The 23,570-nt window shown below is 35.2% G+C and overlaps 1 protein-coding gene across 1 annotated transcript in view; it reads left to right on the top strand.

Moving 5' to 3' along the window:
• Positions 1-23,570, top strand: part of CORIN (corin, serine peptidase) — a 197,020-nt gene that overhangs the window by 58,828 nt on the left and 114,622 nt on the right. Inside the window, exons 3-4 of the mRNA XM_051965220.1 lie at positions 1,514-1,717; positions 19,352-19,562. Coding sequence (XP_051821180.1) covers positions 1,514-1,717; positions 19,352-19,562 — 415 coding nt within the window. The remainder of the gene's footprint in view (positions 1-1,513; positions 1,718-19,351; positions 19,563-23,570) is intronic.

Below are 23,570 nucleotides of genomic sequence, written 5' to 3'. Positions count from 1 at the left end.
ATTTGGTGCCAGGGAACAGATATCATTGCCCTACTTGCTCACACTGAACATTTTAACAATTAAACTCTTGCCAGTCTGTTAGGAGCTGGATTGGATACAGCCTTAATCTCTTTAGACAACTCACTCTTTTTTTCCCCACCAGAATGGTTTTTCTTTTGTTCTTAGGATTTTATTTGAGAACTTCCTGGGTTGATTTCCCCTCTTAACAATCATTTATCAGGCAGCCATTATTATTATGTGCCAGGCATTAAGCTAGCTTCTAGGATTTCAAAGACATAAACAATCCTAAAGGAGGTTACAGTCTCCTGCCTAGGGATGGAGAGAAGTAAAATTTGGGCTTATGAGATCTTCTCTTTCTCTCTGCTCCTTTTGAAATCTGTTATCTCAGGCTCTAAGCTGTATTTTAGACTATTCTTAGTTTTTCTTTTATCATGAATTTTAAAATGGAATGGTATCTTTCCCTTCCTTTCCCTTGCTCCCCTTCCCCATACAAAGGGTCTCATCATTTTTACCCTAGTGACAAATTTACTCATTTTCAGAATAGAATTTCTTCTACTTTTTGAAGAATGAAATTTTTATCTCTGAGTTTGGCAGAAAACTCCAGCAGATGCTTGGATCACTGAAGTCTCCCCTACCCCCCACTATTAGAAAAAAAATCAAATTCAGTAGAGAAATGGGGGAGAAGCATGGAAAGGTGATAGAACTGTTTTTTGTGGCTCCATTATTTCATTGGTATGCATAGCCCTGCCCCTCATGTAGATCTCTTAACCCTTCTAGACCTTCTATTCTTGTTCCATTCTTTCCCATATATTTCCAGAAACTCTTTAGGGAGACTATCTACATCACTGGAGATTTTCTGCTTGTTATTTTGATAACTTGATGTGCTATTCTTGCTGTTCATGCTTTGTCTTTCATTCTCGCTATGTGCAAAGTTCACTTCCTTTTTTGGTCATCCATAGCCTTGATAATGGTTTTTCGAGTGTATCTTGAATATATACATATTATCATCCTCTGATAATACATCTATAATAATGTGCATCTTTCTGTTCCTCTTTTGGTTATTTGTGATTTGTGTATTCCATTATTTGCAGTTATTTTGTATAATCAGGCTATCGCTGTAAGGAAATGTGTTCACTGAAGTTTGTTTTTTCGGTTTGTAATTTTTCCTTCGTGAAACCCATGAAATTGAATGGACAAATCTGAGGATATTGTGTTTTCCAGTAGAAAAATAAGTGGAAAATTTCAATTTTGATTTCTTCTCCATGCCTTAGTGAGAAAAACTTGGTTTTTCTGGTCAAATTTGAAATTCATAGACAGATTAGTTTGCAGAGTTGGAAACATAGGTGGTAATAATAGCAGCAGACTTTTCAAGTTTGCTTTTGCTTGGGCTGAGCAAATCTCTGGGATTATGATTGTAGTTATCATAGGGTAGAATGCTCTGTGTTTTTAGCAAAGAAAATAAGAATCCTCTTTTATGACTTTAATGGTGGTTTCCTCTGTCTTTATTTTTCAGGTTCATTAGAAAAAAACTATTTTAGTGCAAATGAGAGTGACTTGCTTGTCGATGATGATGGCATCCAAGTAGCAGATGTTCTTCCGACCCACCTTCACAACGGTTCCCCTGTGATAGCTACCCCAGTCAGTCCCAGCCAGCAGACTGCAACCTCCTGGACCACATATCCTTCTTCCCAAGAAGACCAAATGAAACGAAACACAAGTAAGTCAGAAGCTTTGTTATCAGAAACGTTTTACTTCTGTAGTCCCCATTAATATTTTAACTTTTACATCTGATAGTGATAAATCACAATCATTGGCTAGTACAGTAGAAGGATCTGTTTGGTCAATCTGGCCATCCAGAAAGTTACCAGACTAGATTCCCTCTTCAACATTAAGTCCCACCAATTGTATCAGAAATGGATGTGAAAAAAAGGTAAGGTAAACTTAGTTTGATGATTTATCTTTTATTTACATGGTGAAATCATATCTGTATAATCAGATGATTATATAAACCTTGGTCAGGTTCATTCTTAATGGACTATGGGTTTAAGACAAGGGAAGGAGTTCCTCTGTTAGTCCTTGGTTCAGGTCTATCTGCACAATGACTTTAAATGAGAATTATGGCCTTCCTAGAGTGGTATTTCTTCCATTTCATCTTAGAACTCCCCTGGAAAGTGGAATCATTGATGCTTTTTATCATCCAAATTTATATTAGAACATGCACTCAATATGTATACCAAGCCAAGCTATTGCCAAGGATTTTGGTGGCAGACCACACGTTTTAGCACCTTGTTTCATATCTTTATTGTTCATTTTAAACCATCAAGAAAAAAATGGATTAGAGATATAGTATATTGCAGTAATTTCAATAGTTTGTCACTTTGAACAATTTCTGAATATACATTTTTCCCTTCCCAGAGTCATAGAGTTTAGAACTAAAAGGAATTTTAAGGATTCTTTAGTCCAATTTCTTAATAATTCATAGACGAGGAAACTAAGATCCAGAGAAGTGGCTATTTGTTCCATGTCACTAAGCCAGCAGAGACTTAAGGGGAACTCAGTCCTCTAAGTCAAATTCTAGGGCTTTCCCCACAACACTACACTCTGATTTCATAATTTTTACTTGAAACAAGACAAAATCTTATACTTAATATCCTATTCTATAGCACCTACACATAATAGGGACTAAATATTTAAATAAACTTTGATTTGTTCATTTTATAATTTATTTATATAAAGTTTAATTGAGATGATTTCTTTAATCCCAAAGTGTGTACCCAGTTATTGAAGACCATTTCACTATGTAAATACAGTACCCAGTAGTTCAGCCCAGCAAGTACCAGAGGCTAGAAAGGGAAAAGTTCAGCCAGAGGCATTAGGAAGCATCCCTCTCTTGTGAACTATGCTCCCAGGGATCTTTAACATCATTTAAAGTAGACAATAATACAGTTTTAGGGGTCTTATCTGAAACACCCCCACAGATTGCTTTGCATAGCACTTAATATATCTCCCTTGGAAGGATGAAGGACAGTGTAGGGGCCTTGGGGATTCTGAAATAGCCTTTACAGCAGGCTTTACACATCTGCTGTGCTTCTGGATTTTTATCCAGTTACATCTTTAAAACTATTTGTAATGTGTAGGCAGGATAAAAGTCTCTTTTTTAACCTTGAATTTATATTCTTTTATTGAACTATATTATAGCCTGTATCTGATTTTTTTTTAATTTGATTTTTTCTTTAGAGGTTTTTATAGATATTTAAACACATATTTTATTTCAGAAAAAGAAGGAAGGAGATTAGGGGAGTTAGGAAAGGAGTAGGTTTATGCATTATGCAATATGACATCAATAATAAAGTACCTCATACATACATTTTCATCAGGAGTTAAAGGACCAGAGGAAGTAAATTAAAGAACTGAAAGTTTAAACCCTATTCTTTTCTCAGCACATTCTTAGCCAGTTTTAAATCATCCAAAGCTCTCTGACCCTTATCTTTACTTCCTCCTTCACTGTTGTTTTTCTCAGTTTTTTAGTGAAGAACAAGGGCAAAATATTAGCTATGTGTATTAGACCCCATGATTAAAAGCATTATGAATGATGATACTAACCATATAGTCTTTTTTTTTTTTTTTTTAACGGAAGAGGTACTACAACTTTTACAATACAAAAGAGACCTTTTTTGGGGCACCTACGTATATGTATGGAACATATGTCATTTCTAGCGGATTTGAAGTGATTGCTGAAATAATGTAAAAATAAAAAGGAGAAATAGTGTCCTTTAGGTTTTTATCAGGATGACTATTGCCAGATAATTTTATTTTCCTCTCTTCCTCTTCTCTCTTCCTCCCTTTTTTCCTCCCTCCCTCCCTTGCATCTGCCTTTCCCTCACTCTTAAGACCCTCTTTTCTTCTCCTCCTCCCTTCTTTCTCTTCCTTGTCGCTCCTCCTTTCTCACTGAATTTGTCTCTTTGTCCCTGCCTTTATCTCTGCATATTTCTCTCTGTTTTAGTCATACACAGTGGATTTGAGGACATTTGAAGCCAGACATGATGCTTCCCCCCAAAAAAACCCATGACCCATTTCTGAAGCTCTGACTTCCCATGGTTTAGTCTTGAAGGGTTTTTGGTAACACTCTATATCATCTGATTTCTTCAGCCCCTTTACCCCCAAACAGTTGAATATTTTTCCAACTCTCCCATAGATAGTCTGCAGCTCTCCTGCAAATATAAAGCTAAGAAGATATGAAATATAGAAGAGCTATATTGATTGCATGTAAAGAATAGAGAAAGCACTAATATCTTACCCCCTTTACAAAGCTTAATTAAATGGGCCCCAATGCCAGATTCTGCAGTAGGATCATTTTCCTCAGCATCCCTGTATCCCAGAAGCCAGATCAGTCCTTTTCATGACTTTTCTGTCCTGGAGCATTAATCAGCTTTCTTGTGCCAACAGAAAAGTCTGCATGGTTCCGTTTGTAGTGATTTAGGTCCACTTTTGTCTAGTACAGGTAGATTCTTCTGGGTCTCAGGAGAGACCCTCCTTCCCAAGTCTTAAGGGGCATTATTCACCTTGGGGGTGGAAAATGTATGTGTCTGGAGCCATGATGAACAGAAGTTAAGACTTCCAAACATGATATGCTATTTAAACAATTATGAAGCACGTTGGTACGTGGTATTCTTCTGTATTTTAGAATATTAGACTACTGGACGTGGTCTCTATCATAAAGGGTCTCTGCAAGGTCAGCCTACAGAATTGAGTCAATTTGGGCAATCTTAGTGCAAAATGTCATTATTATTAGTAGAGTAAATTAAAATCAGGGAATAGAATGATATCTAGTGTTTCATTATCTCTGTAAGTTCATTATCTCTGATCTAGAAGGAGAATGGAAAATGGATTCACTTGATCAGAGCAGACAGTCCAAAGAGAGGAAAAACCTGCAGTTTTACTTCTAGCGTTGCATGTTGAAAATAGTCTTGATAAAATAACCTTGATAACTCCTGAGGACAGCCAAGAAATGTCAGATGCAAATGAAAAAAGGCCAGTGTCTTTGGCTTTGTGTAGGGTTTGTTGTTTTTGGTTTGGTTTGGTTTTTTGCTTCAATCACTCAATTTTTGTTTGCATAATCTTATTCAAATTAAAAAGCTCCTTAGTAGGAATCTGTTATAAACGTAATGTGTTTTTAGGGGATATGTTGTTTCATTCACTGCTGTCTGGAATGAGATTGCTCTTGAGTTTTCCAGACCTTGAAAATATGTTTCCTCTCACATTTGAATGCAAGCTATTCACCTTGCCTTAATTTGACAGTACTTTTCTCTTTAATCAAGAAACTTGGTTTTGTTTGAATTGTTAAGCTATTAAAGCACAGGTCAAGTTAAGCTATATAATATATCATCCCAGATATTTCTTGATTGATAGTTCTGAGTTTCTGTATGTATATGAGGACATCTTATGAATATTTTCCATTTTGCCCTTTACTTTTCTCAGTGAAATCAGGGAACATAAACTACTGTACAGACCTCTGCCTTTGGGGTCCCTCTGATGGGACAGTAGAACGCAGAGCTTCCATTAACCTCCAATTAAAGAAGCCTCCCAAGTGAACCATTTTTTTTTTCATTTTCCACCGGATTGCGTCTCTTTTGGAATTGCCCATCATGCCCCAGGAACCTTTGCATCTTGCAAGATTGTACAGTACTGGAATCACACTTCCACAGTACTTTCTGTCCCTGGAGCTCCTCTGATTAGAGAGTGGGATGCCTCCCAGAACCTTTATTTAAGCAGGCTGCCTGGGTCTTCATTTCCTACTTGGTTATACTGCTTTGAATTTCCCTATCATGCTTTCATCCCTATGTCTTTCCTTTTACTTTAAAATTTTATTTTGTATATTATAATATAATTACATTATATTATAATATTATATTATATTTGCTGTCATTGGATGACTTAAGAGCACAGACCATTTTTTTTCATATTCATATACCCAACTTGGCACATTAATAAATATTTATTGGCTGACATACTTTTCCCTCTGTCTTTGACAATTATATACATCTTAAACATATTTTTGGTTATTTTTCTTTTCTTCTATCAATATTAAACATTTGTTAAGTACCTATAATATGCCTAGTGCTGTACTAAGCCCCGGGGAAACAAAGAAAGGGAAAAAAAAAACCCAGTTCCTGCCCTCAATGAGCTTACCGAGAGTACAAATAATACAGGATAAAATGAAAATAATCGATAGAGAAAAGGAGCTGGGATTTCATTTTAAACAGGTTTTTTTAGGTGATACATTTATACATTAGTCATGTTGTAAAAGAAGAATCAGAATAAAGGAAAAACCATGCAGAAAAAAAGAACACAAAAAAGTGAAAATAGTGTGTTAAACAGGATTTATTAAAAACTTAGCGCAGTGGCTACCGCAGAGTAGACACTTAAAGGCTTATTGGTTACTTGATTGTGTGTCTTAGGTGATGCTTGAAGTCATGTGGGAATTTAAACAATATACACTAATTCACGACCTGCTTTCTGCTCCTTTACAGAAAAGCAGGCTGTCAATAAACAAATCAGAAAGGGAGTGTAACTTCTGATGTGTCCACCAGGTGACACTGCACTCAAATCACTAAGTCAAGTGTCTTCAGGGGGCCTTGATGAGTTTACTCTCATCCCACTTGTGGGACATTTCCTTCAGTCTCTCTGCACTGCAGAGACGGTCTATCCTGTGACCATCAGCGTTTTATGGTACAGAGAAATGGAGGACAATTATTGAGAGACAGCTCCTGGAGCTTTCAGCCCTAATCTCTTCCTGCAGTCTTTTAAACTCATTTTACCTTCGCCTTGTGATGGAGTGATGGGAGAAGTCCTCCAAAGTCCTCCAAGACTGAGATCATGAAAAGATTTTTTTAGGAGAGGGATGATAAAATGAGAAACTTCCTTCTGTTAATTAAGACCATATATTCACATTTACAATTGCCTGACACACTGAGTGGTTAAGGGACTTTTCCAGAGTCACATAGTATGTGTCAGGGGTTCCAGTCCCCAAGTTTTCCTGGCCCCATGTTACGCTCTCTATTTTATTTTTGCCATACATTCAATTTATCGTAGTAATAGTAATTCTTATAGTAATCGGTAGTTGTAATGATTCAAAAATATTTGTTGAAAATATATTTAAATTTGAAACTTAAATGACTTTCTTAGAAACACATTTACCTTCATGATTTTTTTTTCTCTTTTTTTTTTCCCCTGAGGCAATTGGGGTTAAATGACTTGCTTGGGGTCACACAGCCAGAAGTGTTAAGTATCTGAGACCAAATTTGAACTCAGGTCCTCCTGACTTCAGGGCTGGTGCTCTGAATTAGTTGCCCCTACCTTCATTATTTTCTTTTGCTTATATCATATGATCTCTCAAAAACATGCCCTTATCTCAACAACTCTAAAGTAAAAAGCCATTATAGAAATCCTCAGGAAGAGCTAGAGCTTATGTTAGCTTTTTTCCTTCTTAAGACCATTTCTTTGTATCACACAAGGCCACTGTAACTCCTAAATATAGGATAATAATATAAATAATGAATCTGTTTTCTTCAAAAAAAATTCCCCAATCTTTGAGCATAAATTCAGTTTTTAGATAATTTAGTTTTTAGATAATTACTTTAACACCACCCTGATTTTAGTTCTTCATTCCTCATTCCAAAATATTCTGGTTAATCGGATTTTTTCAAATTTCTCTCAAGATTTATAGCCTCTATTTCTATTCTACTTGAGGAAGTTAGAGAGGGAGACCTTTTGTGTCTGAAGTGTTTCCCTCTCTGAGGAAAATAAAGGAAGGCCAATTAAAAGTGATCTCAAGGGCAAAGGAGAAACTCGGGAATTGTTTGGCAGGCTCTATACCCATGTATGTTTTCTTGATCCTTTACTGGTGTATTTCCCCTTACAGCTTCTGAGAAGGCAGGCAGGCAGGCAAGCAATAAACATTTGCTAAGAATTTACCATGTGTCCAGCCTTGTGCTAATACAAATAAAAGGAAAAAGATACATGATCTCCATCTTCAAAGAGGTTATTTTCTATTGGGATAAGAAACCACACAAGGGAGCTTACAGGTAGAAGAAGGTAGGGAGTACCTAAGAGCAAGAGGAAGAAAGTAGGAGTCTGGAAAATTAGGGGGAAGGAGCAAACATGGCTGACCTAGGGATCTTATACAGCTTCCAAAGGAAAAGACCAAATTGAAGAATTTAGGAAAGGATCAAAGAGGCAGAGATATCTTATAGCTTGAGAAACTTCCTAGATGAAGGAAGTCCAGGGTGAAAAGGCAGATGACTCATAGTGGCAAGAAGCATAGAATATTCCCTATTACATATAACTCCATTATGGAAAAAATTAAACACTTTGTTTTTTATTTTTTGTCTTTTTAAAAATAGATTTTTGTCCCTATCTTCTGTGTTGGGGTTGCCTAAATTTCTCCTTGTGTGTTTGTCTGTCTTTAAAAAAATATCTAAGGTGGTTGGTTGGTCTGTGCAATTACATTTGATGTTTCTTCAGAAAACATTTTTCCTCCTAATTGGAATTATATAGGGTGATATTTTCACAAAAGGATCATGTTTGATGTATTAAATTTCAAATTGTAGTTTTAGATGTTTTAAAAACATATTCTATAAATGTTTTGAGTTTTATTAAATTAAACTACTTGACTTTTTGAACTTTAAGAAATTGGACATCCTTTAATTTTGTTTGATTTATGAAATCTGGGTCAAACCATGAAAATCAAAGCAAGCATATTGTATACAGACACACTTAAAACCAGGCAGGACCTCCCTCTTCCATCTGCAAGCCTCAACTATGGAACCCCTCCAATTTCTAGAAATCGCATTCTCTACTTTTTAGAGTTTAGTGTTCTCAAAATGTAACGACCCGAAGAGGAAAATAGGCCTTTCTCCTTTTCCTTTCCTTAGTCCTTGAAACAGCATGTACAACTCTTTTTTTTTTTTGGATGAGGATTTTAGTGTAAAGTTATGTTTTATTCAGGTATTTTTAATATTAAAAATATTCAGCTTGAGTCACAATGGGGTCTTTAAAAAAGCCATCGAAAAACACAGGCAGAAGTTTGATTAAAAAAAAACTCCTATTTGGTCATACTCTCTCCATCCCATTTTTGAATATTATTATTTCTGAAGTTTGGCATATTATTATTATTTTATAAATTTCCTTTCATCTTAAAATTAAAGCTTTTTCTCATTACGCCTAGCTACTGGCTTAGGAGAGGTTATTGGAAGACTCTTTGCTCCTCATTGCCCCTTCTAAGCTCCCCCTTTACCACCCCTAACGTCACCACTCAGTAATTTCTCCTTTGAGGTTCACTAAATCCTCATTTAACATCCAATCAAAATTCTGATATTTGTTGACCACTGAACTCCAAAATATTTTCCTTCTTTCCTTGGTGAATTCAGTGAAGTCTTTCTTACGCAATATATCACTCTCTTGCCTTCATACTAGGGCACTTCAACATACATACTTAGGTTCCCTTAATCATCTGAAACTCCAAATTTCTCCACTTCTTCATTTTTAGGACTTGTTTTTCCAGTCCACTACAGCTAGACCATGCTCTTCTCTTTGCTGTCATCCACAAATGGGCTGCTTTCTAGTTTATAAGCTTTGAAATTCCCTCATCTGGTCCCAATTGGTCATCATTTTATCTTTCTCTTGCAACCTCAAATCTTGTTCTTCATGTTCATTATCACTTCCCAGATCCATCCATTCCTCAGTTCCTTCCCATACCATCACTCCTGTATTAGCTACGCTTCTGACTTCTCTATCTTGACCCCTCGCAACTAATCCACATTGTAGCATGTATTTTTGTTAAAGAGCCTTAGGACAAAAAGGGAGAACTCCCATTGTCCAGTGTCTCATAGAAGTAGTCAACTGATGGCTCCTGCAGTGTAAGTTGTTTTTTGAAGGCACTGTTGTGGCTTCCCTACATTGTGGGCAATCTAGCCTGCGGTGGTGAGTCTACTGGGACTGGATTAAAAGAAGGGAGTGGCAAACCATGAAAGACTTGGGACAATTACTCTTTGGTAATTGTGGGTACTCAATAAATATAAAATAATGATGAAAATAAAAATACAAGAATAATAAAGTCTGAGTGGGTCGCACAATACACTTGGGTCTAAATATAAAATGGTGAGGAGGAGAAATCAGTGGAAGGGCCCTGTTTCTTGGAAATAGGGCTTTTTATGTGCACATTTCTTGAATCTTTAATTGAATCTTGATGTATTCCTTAGATGTGGAATTCTTCAAAACTAATTTGCTTTAATCATTTCATATGATTAGTCATATTACATTAAATAATTATTTTGGGTTTCAGATAACTGTGGGTCACAGTTTTAGGGAAGATATGAAGGAAAGAACAGAATAGGCAAAAAACAGATAAAAACAAGTATTGCATCTAGCTGATTTATTCCAACAGGAATCATAAGGTTCAATTTTAATAGATTTGGAGATCTTTTACTAAATTGTTTCCTTTCTCTTTTTTTCCAAATTTCCTACAAGGACTGAGTCCTGATTTGTTTTACTTGCTTACCATTAGTTTCTAACAACATCTGTAAATCCAAATTTAAGTCAATCTTTTAATTTAAGTTGTCTTAATTATAAGAGATTTCATGGAGTAAAGTATTATCTAGGAAAATGATTTTTAAAATCTTAAATCCAATTTGAATTTTTTAACATCATCCTGCAAAGCATTAATTATATGAATATTTGTATGTGGACCCAAACTAGGTCTAAAAATAAGTTAAATATATATTAAGTGATTTAGACAAACTTTATTTGTATCCTAGGAAATGCAGGTGAATGAGTAAATATTCAGCAAAGACATTAAACATATATGTTTAAGGTTTAAAGAAAGCAGTAAGTGAAGAAGAAGTTGATCCTGTTAGGAATTATTATAACTCTTCTAATTATTTAGGAAAACACTCATCTGACATGTAGAATTTAAGGAACTGATTGATGGGAGAGAAGATTTACAGTCTGATATAGGAAAGATATTGCAGTCAGCATGGTTCGGAAAAAATAATTAGATGAGAAGGTTATGAAGTGAATATATCTGCATGGAAGCAACAGAGGTTTTTGGCAGGGTGGTAGGATAAGAGATGAAATGTTTTCTAAATAAGCCCTTATGAAGGACTTTGAAGGACAAAGTTGAGCAATATTCTTGTTACTGATTGTTGGTATAAATTGAAGCCACAGTAAAGGCCACATGAAAAGTTGTGTCATGTTTGAAGTAATGGGGTAAAAAAAACCAAATTGGGTCATGTCTTTGAAAATTTCTTGAGTTGAATACAACAGAAACTGGTGATCTTGACAGAATTGAATGAATACAGTTGAGAGTTGCTCAGAGTAATTTGCACTAAGAAGAAGAGCAGAAGAGCTCTAATGAAGGAGTTAAGATTTCAGTTATAAAGTTAATGGATCTCTCAAAGTCTCTGAAGTTAAAGGTGAATCTGATCTCTTTAGTCATGCAGCTTGAAATGCATCATATTGCCTCTGATCAAAATTTATTCCTTTTTTTTCACTTAGTTTCATAGCATGTATATGTTACATGCATGTCAAATAGTTTTTAACTTATGGTAAGATAGTTCTAATGTCTAATGGTATGAACTCTCCTTCTCCCAAAAGAAAAAATGTATGGAACAATGGATTAACTACCATGTGCTCTACTAGGAAAAAAAACAGAAGGAACTTAATTTTATATTATTATGAAAATGATGGAGGATGGTAAAAAGTAGTATAGTGAACTTCTCTCTAAAAGACTCCTGCAGACATCTTGAAAATGTGGCAGATCAAATCCTGATGGAGAAATCCAGACAAAGTCACACTGAGTCTTTGGATCCTTTGGAGAAAGGATCAGGTCAAGAGTATGTTACCCCAAACAATGTAGTGCTTTTGAAGAAGTTGTACGCTATTGTAAGAAGAAGTCCCGTACCAGAGCTCTACCAGACCCATTGTTAGACACCATGATGGGCAGCTTTGTCACCAGCTACTTGGTTCTAGGTTATTGATCCAGGATAGAGTGAAAAGGGGACTTAGGGGACTTACCTGGGGAGTGGTTTCCCTTGGGTAGGGAGACTTATCCTGAATCAAAATGATTTGGGAACATTGTGAGCTTTCAAGTCCCAAGGCTGTTCATAAGATCTTGGAATCTTATGATTCCACAAGATCTTATCAACTTGGCACAATGTTCAATATTATAAGAAAGAAACATCACAGACTTATTCTTCAGAAATGTGATAGAGCCCAGCCATCATATCAAGTCCAAACTCAGAGGGAGTAAGCTGAAAGAATGGATAAATAAAAAAAAAAATTATCCACTATAATGAACTATTTATAATAGTAGGGATGCTCAAGATGTAAAAGGAGAAGAGGAGGATAACTTCAAAATGATCACAAACAAGTGCCTTAGAGTAAAACTCAAATTGGATGCAATCTCAACTAGAATTTCTGGAATAACAGTTTTTTAAAAAGCTCAAAATGTTTTTATAAATGGAATGAGAATACTTGAGGAAAAAAGTTGGAAAAGAAAAAAGAACTATAGAAGAAAGAATTAGAGATAGAATTAACAGGTTGGCAGAAGAAATGCAAAACATTGTCCAAGTATCAAAATTCTTGAAAATTAATAATAAAATAAATAAAAGTCAATTACTTCTATGAGGCAAATACTAAGTATTTGTTTATTAATGTTAAATATCAAAATAAAATCAAGACTGAATAAAAATATAAGGTATCGCATAACAAAAACAATTTAGAAAACAGTTTAAGAAGAAAAAATGGAATTCATTGGACTGTCTGAATGCATGACCCAAAAAATACCTACATGTCATATTTCAAGAAATATTAAAAGAAAACCGCTCAGGATGCTCTCAGAAAAAGCTGGGTAAACTTTTATGCTCTTGTGTGAAGTGAACAGAAACAGGAAAGCAGTGTACACAGTGTACACATAATATTCTAAGAATGATCAACTGTGAAAGGTCGCTACTTTGATCCAAACAAGGATCCCAGACAATTCCAAAGGACCCATCATGAAAGGTACTGTCCACCTCCAAAGAAAGAACCAGTAAATGGAATGTACATTGAAGTATGTTTTTAAAAAATCATTTTTGTTTTCTTTTTTGTCTTTTTTTTGGTAATAGAATAAATATGGAAATATATTTTGCATGAAATCATAGATATAATTAATATTAAATTGCTTGCTTTCTCAAGGAGAAAGGAAGAGCTGATGAAGAGTAATTTAAGGCAAAGTAGTAATTTAAGTACTAATCTACTGTCTGGAAATTAAATTTAAAAAAAGAATTAAGTTTTTACATGAAATTGAGAAATAGTTAATGAAATAAGTATTAAAAAATTAAATTGTTCAGATTTCTTAAAATCAGAGGGAAAGGTGGAAAAAAATCCACTACCATCTCCTGAAAGAACCTCCTAAATAATACTTTTCAGGAGTGTTATCAACAAAATACAGAGATTTCAGGTCAAAGAAAAAATATAATGCTAGTATCCAGAAAGGAATAATGTAGGTACTAAGGAACCAGATTCTGGATCACGCAATATTTAGCAGTCACCATTCTAAAGGACTGGAGAAACTGGAATATCATTCCAGAAAACAAAAAGGATATGGGTTTAGAGTCAAGAAGAACTTGTCCAGGAAAACTGATTATAATGCTTAAAGGGAAAAAAATGGATCTTTAATGAAATAAAGAACTTCCAAAGATCTTCTGATGAAAAGACCAGAGCTACAGGAAAACTTTGAAGTCTAAAAGGAGTGAAAAGAAACATAAAAAGGGTAAACTTGAATGAACAATGATAAAGGACTAAACAAGGATAAAGTACTTATATTCAGATATGGGGAAATGATACATATGTTTCCTCTGAACCCTATCATCATTAAGGTTCATAGAAGGAATCCAATTAAACAAGACCCAAGAATGGTTTTATTTTATCTTATTAGCGTTAAAAAAGAATAAAAAGAGAAAGAAAGAGGAATACACTGTGGGGAATATAAAGGAAGATTAGGGAAAATTATTTCATGTAATCAGCTCACACAAACATACACAAAATATAAATGAGGAGGGAAGGGAGAAATACTTGAACCTAACTCTCATTTGAACTAGTCAAAAGAAGGTAGAATACATCCACAGAAAGTTAGGCTGTAATTTTGTTGATTCATCTTGATCCCATTGGGGTTTTCTTGGCATATGTTGTAGTCGTGTGCCATATCCTTCTTCTGCTCATTTTACAGATGGGGAAACTGAGGCAAACAGGGTGAAGTGACTTGCCCAGGGTCATAAAGTTACTAAGTATTTCAGACCCAATTTGAACTCAGATTCCATTAATTCTAGGGCCAGCTCTGTATCTACCATACCACCTATCTGCTTTTACAGGAAAACAATTCAGCTCCAATGGACATAGGAGGGGAAAGGGAGAAGAGAGGAGGAAGAATTGAAGGAAAGATGGGTGAAGAGAGGGATTAGCTCTGAGCGAAAAAAGTTATAAGGAGGCACAAAGTATTTATAGTTCTTCTTGAAATTACAAAGAATAGGAATCTGAGGTAGTGCCTATAAATTGTGCAGTGAGTGAAAAAGTTGCAGTATATAAATATGTTGAACTCTTAGCAGCAAAGAGAATTCTACCCCTCCTTATAGAGAAGTGAAAGATTCAGTGAAGAATGAGAAAAAAATGTTTTTTGGACATAGGAGACAATGTGATAATTTGCTTAGATTGACTACATGTGTTTGTAATGGGTTTTGTTTTTCTTGTCTTATCACTTGGAGATAGGAGATTGGAATGGGATGGTGAGAAGGTAGATTTGGGATGATAAAATGATGTTAAAAATATATGTATGTATTTAAATCATTTCTTTAGAGGTATTTAATAAGTCTTACTCTAAAATAAATATTAATATTTGAATATGAGTTAGAACCTTACCCTGGAATCAGCCAACTTGTTCATTGGTCAGATAATAGGGTTTTAATAAAATATGATAATATTTTATTAACTTAATGGGTGGTTTTTATGTCAGGCTGCTGGCAGGGTTCCTTATGTATGGTATACTCATGTCACACTGCTGATCCAGTCCAACTCTCTTATTTTATAGCTTAATATACCGAGAATTAGGAAAGCTATGGCACTTTTTCAGAGACATGGGTATTAAATTGACCGCAAATCCAGTGTGATTTCCTTGCACCATACCACCTCAGAAATCAACTGAATGGCTGATTTCATTTACTTGTTCTTTACAACAGTTTTCTGTTTTTCTTTTGTTTTTAGGTCAGCATCTAGGGATTTTGCTTTTCCTCTAATTAACATAGTTTTTATTTGAAAGGATGTCATATTAATCAGAGCTTTTCTCATACAAACAACGTAGCATGCAGAGGTATTGTTGTTATTTATGCACATTTGCTTTTTCATATCCCATCAAGTAGCACTGACCTATAACATATCGGCATTAGTCTCTCGGTTCACTGACTTGAAAAGTTTAAGGATATATAATGGAAAAAAAAGAAACTTTTTCCAGAGTCTTTCATCTTGGCCAGGGCAGTGAGATGGAATAATAGACGTGGCACATTTCCAAAAGTACTCTACCACTGCAACCCACAGAAGAAATGGTTTCACATGGAGCACAGCATGGAGTAAGCCTGTGAAAATCCATTGCTATAGGAGTTAATGCATAAAAAAGATCTAATGTTGCAGTTAGTCTGAGAAAGATTGGATCACTCCCAGAATAATAATGCTATTTGCCACTCATGTGAACACAAGGATAATGAAATCAAATATGTCTTAGTGAATAAGCCACAAGATTTGAGTTGAGTTACATGGAATTAAGAAAATTTCCATGACCTTCTTTCTCATGTTTTTTGACTCTAATCAAATACCCAGTTGTGTTTATTATGTTAGGTCTGCCCTACTTTCTGCCCCTTCTTTTTAATTATTGATTGAAATGCTCATTTCAGTTTCTGTGACTTCATTTATGCATCTTATCATTCATACTTGTTTACAGTTTAACTAATTGCTGAGTGTATGTTCTTTTTCCCCAGGTAAATTCATAGAAATATAGAATCTTAGAAATGTAAAGCCCAATAATTTACTCTAGAATCATCCTATCTGAGAGTTGGAAGGATCTTACAGGTCATTTAGTTCTACTTCTCTTTCAGTAGGTTTCCCCATCTATAATCCTTCTGTTATTTCAACATTTAGTTGTCACTCTCTTCTTCAGTGTTCCCCAGTGGCTCCTTTTTGACTAAGATAAAACACAAACTCCTCATTCTGTTAATGAGATTTTATCCCAACCTACCCTCCCCAATCTTCATTCATGTTCAGCTCTTTCTGACCTCATGGACCATAGTATGACAGACTCTTCTATCCTCTACTTTTTCTTAAAGTCTGTCCAAGGTTCTTTGATACTACCCATCTCATCCTCTGCCATGCTATTTTCCTTTTGACTTCATTCTTACTCTACATCAGGATTTTTCTAATGAATCCTATCTTCTCATTATGTGATCAAAGTAGTTCAGCTTCACTATTTGATTTTCCAATGAATAGTCAGAATTAATTTCTTTAACTATTGATTTAACCTTCTTGTTATCCAATGGATTCTCAAAAGTCTTCTTCAGCACCATGATTCAAAAGTTTTGAGGAATACTCCACTTTTCTTATAGCCCAGCTTTCACAACCATACATTGTTACTGGAAAAACCTTAGCTTTGATTATGTAGACCAGTGGTCCTCAAACTTTTGTTCTTAATATCTTTATCCTATTAAAAATGATTGAGGATTTCTCCAAAGAGTTTTTGTTTATGTGGTTTATAGTTATAGATATTGATCACATTAAAAATAAAAACTAATTATGAATTTGTAGACTCTCTGAAAGGATTTCAGAGATTCCCAGGATGCTCTGGACCAGACTTTGAGAACCACTGATGTAGACTTTTGTCAGAAAGCTGATGTCTTTGCTTTTTTAGTATGCTTTCCAGATTTGCCATAGGAAAGAGTACCTTCCAAAGAACAAGTGTCTTTTAATTTCGTGGATATCTACAGTGATCTTTGAGCCCTAGAATATAAAATCTGGATCACACTGTTAAAAGCTTTAATTCAAGCTTCAATTCATTTAATTCAAAATTTAATCAATTTAATTCAAATTTAATTAATTAAATTTAATTAATTTAATTTAATTCAGAAGCTTCAATGAAGCAGAAAGTGTTTTTCTGGAACTCCCTTGCTTTTTTCATAATCTAGTGAATGTTGGCAATTTGGTTTCTAGTTCCTCTGCCTCTTCAAAAACCAGCCTACTCTTCTGGTAATTCTTGGTTCATGTATGGCTGGAGCTTGGCTCGCAGATTCTTAATCTTATGACTTTGACATATGAAATGAGAGCATTTGTTTTGTCCTTTGAACATTCCTTGCCTTTCTCTTTCTTTAGGATTGAGGTGTAAACTGGCCATTTCCAATCTAGTGTTTTTTCTGCTGCTGAGTTTTTCAAACTTGCCGACATATTGAGTAGTACAACAGTTTAACACAATGTATTTTAGGATTTTAAATAGCTCAGCTGGAATTCCAGTACTTCTGCTAGCTAGCACCAACTCCATCTTCCCAGATTTATTTCACATTACTTCTGTTTTGCAAACTAGCCTGCTTCCTATGGTCAGCATGACGTTATATTTTTGCACAGGCTGTCTCTCAAGTTGGCTTAGGATTGTATTCCCTCTTGACTTTTCTATCTTGCTGAGTGCATTTGAGTTCTCTGACGCTCTGTTGGGAGCTGCCACTCAATTTCTTCCTCATCTGAATCTCCCTTCTGAGCTAGTATTTAGTACGTAGCCTTTTCAGTCATGATGACTGAGTAAAGATCATTGGTTCGGGGAGTAGTTTTGGTAAAGTCACACGGACAAAAGATAGATTGCAAGGGTAGAAATTGGATAGGATGGAGATGGAATATAAAGGGAAAGCTTTTGTAGGATCAGAAAGAGCTGAACATGTCTATAGACATAGAAAGGAGCCAGTGGAAAGAGAGAAATGAATTTCTTCCTTGTTGCTTGTGGCAACAAGGTTCGGGATGAGGCAGAAGGGAGAGGAGCCAAGGGTAAAAGGAGATGGGCAATGGTGAAGAAGTTGGACTGCCTCTGCCCTGAGATGAGAGGGAAAGTGTGGGTGGCGATGCTGAGACGTCTCAGATGCGGTTAAGGAAGCTCCTGTTGGATGGCTTTAATCATGGAAGGTCCTTAATAAATGGTGTATGAATTTAACCAAGAGATAATGTCAAGGATGGGGATCTAAGTCAAGTTTGAATCTCAGCATTGCTGCTTAGTTACTGTAGAATCTTAGGCAAATCCTTAGGACCCACTTTTCTTTAAAATAAGAAGTTGGACTGCATGATGTCCAAGTCCCTTTTTAGCCCTAAATCTTGTAATAGCATTAATAATAGCTTTCATAATCTCAAATCCATATGGAATGAGATTGTCTGAAAATATAGAGGCCTAGAAGAAGAAATTAGAACCATGTGGGAACAAGATGAGGTACATATCACTCTCGTTCTGTTTGCTACTGGAGTTGTTCCAAAGATGCTTTTCATGAGCCTCACAGAAGAACTTATATCCTAAGATTTTTTATTCAGTTACAAAAAAATTATTTTTTTCCACCTGCATAATAGTCCTCTGAACCTTAAATTAAAAAAAAACCAGCAATAGAGTAACAGATCCATCTCATATAATGTGAGAAAAATAAAAACATTAATGGTGCATCCATATATTCATATTATGATTTAAGGTTTCCACAGCTCTTTATTTACAATATTCTATTATCCCTACCTCGTAAATGAGTAAATTGAGGAGTTGTGTTTTCATGGTTCGAGATGAGATTTAAGTCTAATGATCTCTCTGCTAGGTCATGCTACTTGTTATCTTATGAATTAAATTCAATGGACTCTTCTCCAAGAAATAGAAAGCTAGGTCATTTATTTTCTGTGTATATATGTACATAGTTATCAGTGGGGACTTTTAAGAAGAGACAGAAGGAATGGGGCTAATAGTGATGTGAATGGGATGATGGGGTTAACGAGACTGCTGAGCATCTGTGAGGACCATTGGATAGGATGCATCATAAATCATTAGGTCCATGTTAACCTATCCTATAGAGTTAAGAAGCTCAAACGAGATGATGAACATGAAGTACTCTTAAAACATTTTAAAAGTGTGATTTAAATAAATGTCAACTACTGTTATCTTTTTCAATGTGTCTTCTGCTTATCGTCACAGCAACCTGATTTATGAGAGAGCGCATCATTTTAAAAACTGGCTTGTTGAATCTTAAATTGGATCCTTCTTATTTCACAGGTGCCTGTGTAAACATTGTCAACAGGCAGTGTCAAATTCTGCCTTACAACCACACTACTCCGACATCCGCTGTGTCCATCGTGAAATCAGCTGAACTGGAAAAGTTCTTGAAGTTCTTCAGTTATCTCAACCGCCTTGGGTGCTATCAGCACATCATGCTATTTGGCTGTAGCATGGCTTTCCCTGAGTGCGTCGGTGACGGCGATGACAGGTATTTGGAAATCTAAGTCATTCATTGATAAGAGCCAGTAATAGCAGAATTCTAAGTATCTAATCAAAACAAAACAGTCCTAAGATGTCTACCATTTCATGGTTTGTAATGGAAATCATTCCCATCCATCATTACTCCTCAAACAATCAGTCATCACTAATTACAGTCCTTTTAAAACCAGAATTCATGAAGACTTTTGTAATTTTTTGCAAGAAAAAATAATCAGTATAATTTCATTGATGTGTAAAATTTTTAACAATTATAAGATTCTTCTGAATAACAGTATTTTCTAAAATAGAATTTTTTCTTTCATTTTCATCAGTGGAGACAGTGTCATCTAGTTATGTATAATATCTGTAATAATCAAGCCTATCTATTTCTAAGTGTGTCAAATATAAAAGTATAAACTAAAATATTTTCTGTATTTTAAAATGCCAAAATTGCTTATAGAACTGTTCTTGTGTATGTATCTAATTTTCAAATGCAGATGAAATTCTATAGTATTTATATTGACTTAGTTTTTATGATAGGTCTCAACTAGGAATCCTTAAGTCATTTATTTACTTGGCAAAATTTTTGTTGTCATTGCCTCTAGGAATGATTTTTTAAAATAAATAATCTCAAAATGTATGCTAATTTTTAGATAGCCCATAGCTTTTAGGAACTAGTCTTGACAAAAAAGTTAGCTATAGTAGAAGCTTTTGAGGGAAAGAAAGATATAGTAGTTGGTTTCTATGAGTTAAAAATGTAGGATTGGAAGGAGTGCTGACAATTTATCTTTCACAATAGTGTAGTGAAAAGGATAGACAATTTTGAAAGTGATTCAGACCTTAATAAGTATTGATTAACTTTGTATTGATTTTTATAACAACTATATATCAGACTATATATTTCAAAGCCTTGCAAAGCATTGTGTAGTCATGTATGAGTTTTATCCCCTTTTTGAGAAGTAAATTAGTTGAAATTATTTTAATAAAGTAAAGACTGGTCCGAATGCTGATTTTACTACTGAATCCCTACTGAATTTAACATCAAAGGATAACATACTGGGGAACACGTGTCTTACTTTATTTAATTCAACTTTTGAATAATATATTAAGTACCAGGACTATGCCAGGTGCCAAGAATGTAAAAACAAACATGACATATCATTTTCAAGTTTTTAGATAGAACTATGTCTGTTTTTATCTTCTCTTGTTTAATATTTGTTTTTTTATTAATGCCTTGGATGAAGGTCTAGAGCCATGAAAATGAGGGAAAGCTGGGAGAAATAAATAATACATTGAAAAAGAGAATCCAAGCAAGTCTTAGAAGGTTAGAATAATAATGGGTTGAATAGTATAAGGGGAAATTTAATGGAGATTGGTGCAAAAACCTAGTTTCAGGTTCAGAAATCAATTTTGCTATGCCAGAAGAGTGGTTAGTTATAAGTTTATTTGAAGAAAGGTGCAGAGGCTTTTGAGTTTTGTGAGTTCAAAATAAATTAATGGTTGATATAGAATCTCCAAAATTTACTTTGATACTTGATAAGCTACATTGAGAAGCATAGTATATAGATCTAGGGAGGGGAATGGTGTTCTCTACCCCTTTTGTCAGTCCAAATCAGCAATATGGTAGTTAGTTCTGGATTGTATATTTTAGAAAGGACATTGATGTAATAAAGTGTCCAATGGAAGGCTACCATTGGAGATTAAATTCAGAGATAAAATTGAAAGAATTGGAGGTGTTTAGTCTCTAGTAGAAAAGACTGAGGAACATGATGGCCATTGTCAAGTATTTGAAAGGCTGTCATGAGCGAGTGAGTAGACTGCTAGAAGGCAATACTAGGAGTGGTGTAGAAGGTTCAGAGTCACATATTTAGGCTCAGGATATGGAAAAATTTAACAGAGCAATCCAGATGTAGAACAGATTGCCTTGGGAGGTGATGATTCTCCACACTCTCTAGGTCTTCAAGGAAAAGACTGGATAGCTACTTGCTGGGATTATTGCACAGGATGGCTGACTAGGTATGGTCTATAATGGGAAGATAATCTAAGATTAGCAGTTTTCTCAGGGCCTTTACAAATCTGAGATTACATGAATCTGTAAGTAATAAATAGAAAAAAACTTGGAAAAAAGCTCTCTATAAATACGTTGTTCTGATTATCATTATTATCTCACTCTTTATTCTTAAACCAGCTGTAGTATCTTGTTGTTGAGTGATTTCAGTCCTGTTCTATTTTTGATGACTCCATTTGGGGTTTTCTTGGCAAAGATATTGGAGTGCTTTGCCTTTTTCTTCTCCAGTCCATTTTACAACTGAAGAATGGAAGTAAATAGGGTTAAGTGACTTATCCAGGATCATGCTAGTGTCTGAGGCCAGTTTTGAACTCCTCCTGACTCTTGTCCAGTGCTCTACTAACTCGACCATCTAGCTACCCACTGTAGTACCCTAGTTAAATTTAATTATTCATTTCAGGGTAACTTCAGGGCAACTTTCCCTAATCCAGTTTAGCTGAGGAATTGCTACAATTCCTACAATTGTTAGTAGGAAATTTTTTTTTTTAATCTAGCTGCTAAGAGGCTTCCAAATACTTGTTGCCAATCATATAGGGAAATATTTAATCCTATTCAGCAAAATTTCAGGCCCCTGCCCACCAGTTGGCATTTGACCAACTTTACTCTTTCTCCCTCCCTCCCTCCCTCTCTCTCTTTCTCTCTGATCCTCCCCCATCTCACTTTCCTCTCTCTCTCTCTCTCTTTCTGTCTGTGTTTCCCTCTCTTTCTCCCTCCTTTGCTTTCTTCCTCTCTCTCCCTCTCTCTTTTCCTCCTTCCCTCTTTTTTTTTAAACTAAGTAGCTTCTTTAAAAGCAGAGAAGTTTCTTAATTATCTGTATACTCCTTTCTAATCCCACCCTTTGCTAGTAAGCAGTGCATGTAGTACATGCTTTATATATGTTTATTTGAATGTTAAATTGTGAACATGTGCTGAAGAATTAGAATAATCTTAATAAAAAGTTATGAAGGTTAAATATGTTGAGAGAAACTAAATTTCAAATCCAGCTTTTTTTTTGGATACTGAGAATCATCAGTGGTAGTTTCTTTAATGTAAGAATCTAGGATTTTTATTGTATTGCATCTCTTACTAGACAAGAAGGAACTCTTATATTTCAGAGATTACATATATATTTTATGAACTCCAGAATTAAGTCCAAAGTAGATAATGATAGAATTAAAAATGATATTATATCCAGAACACTGCTTTCTTTCAGATCTTCGGTAGCTTTGTTACATACTTAAAGAGCTGATTTTTTTATATTTCCTTCAGTGGTGAAGTGCATGGAGTGCTGGGCCTGGAGACAGGAAGGACTCATCTTTGTGAGTCCAAATCCAAACTCGGACACTTCCTACTAGCTCCGTGACCTTGGGAAAGGCACTTCATGCTGTTCAGCTTCATTTTCTAATCTGCAAAATGAGTTAGAGAAGGAAATGGCAAATAACTCCAGTATCTTTGCCAAGAAAACCACAAATGGGGTTTGAATAGGATCATAGAATTGGATGTGACTAAACAACAGCAAATACAAATAAAAACTTTTGATGGTTATTTGCTCTAGTAAATGTCCTTAGAATAAATGGTTCTAGAAACATTGATTTTTAGGGGGTCCAACTGACTTTCTTTCCCAGTCAGGACCTCCTGGTATCCTTTAATCATGTGGTTGTTGGATTGATGGGATTGTCTGAACCCCACACTGTAACCAGAGACAATCTTATTGGAGCATACGCCACACACAAACACATTTAAGTCTTCCTTCCTAGCAGGGACTATCTATTATTTCTTTGACAAGTTGCAGAAATTCTTGACCTCAGTGCTCTTGGCCCCTGGTGCCCATTATCAAAGAGACAGTAGACATTTATCGACAACGATTTCTAGTGTTTCTCGTGTATCTCGACTTTCTGTTCTAAAGAGATCTGGGTAAGACCAGATCACAAAGATATGACTAAAGGAAAATTACAGGCAGCAAAATTATTC

This window comes from Antechinus flavipes, chromosome 6 (genome assembly GCF_016432865.1).
Source record: "Antechinus flavipes isolate AdamAnt ecotype Samford, QLD, Australia chromosome 6, AdamAnt_v2, whole genome shotgun sequence".
NCBI classification, from domain to species: Eukaryota; Metazoa; Chordata; class Mammalia; order Dasyuromorphia; family Dasyuridae; genus Antechinus; species Antechinus flavipes.
The sequence above is the reverse complement of the archived record's forward strand: the minus strand, read 5'-3'. Positions and strand labels throughout refer to the sequence as shown.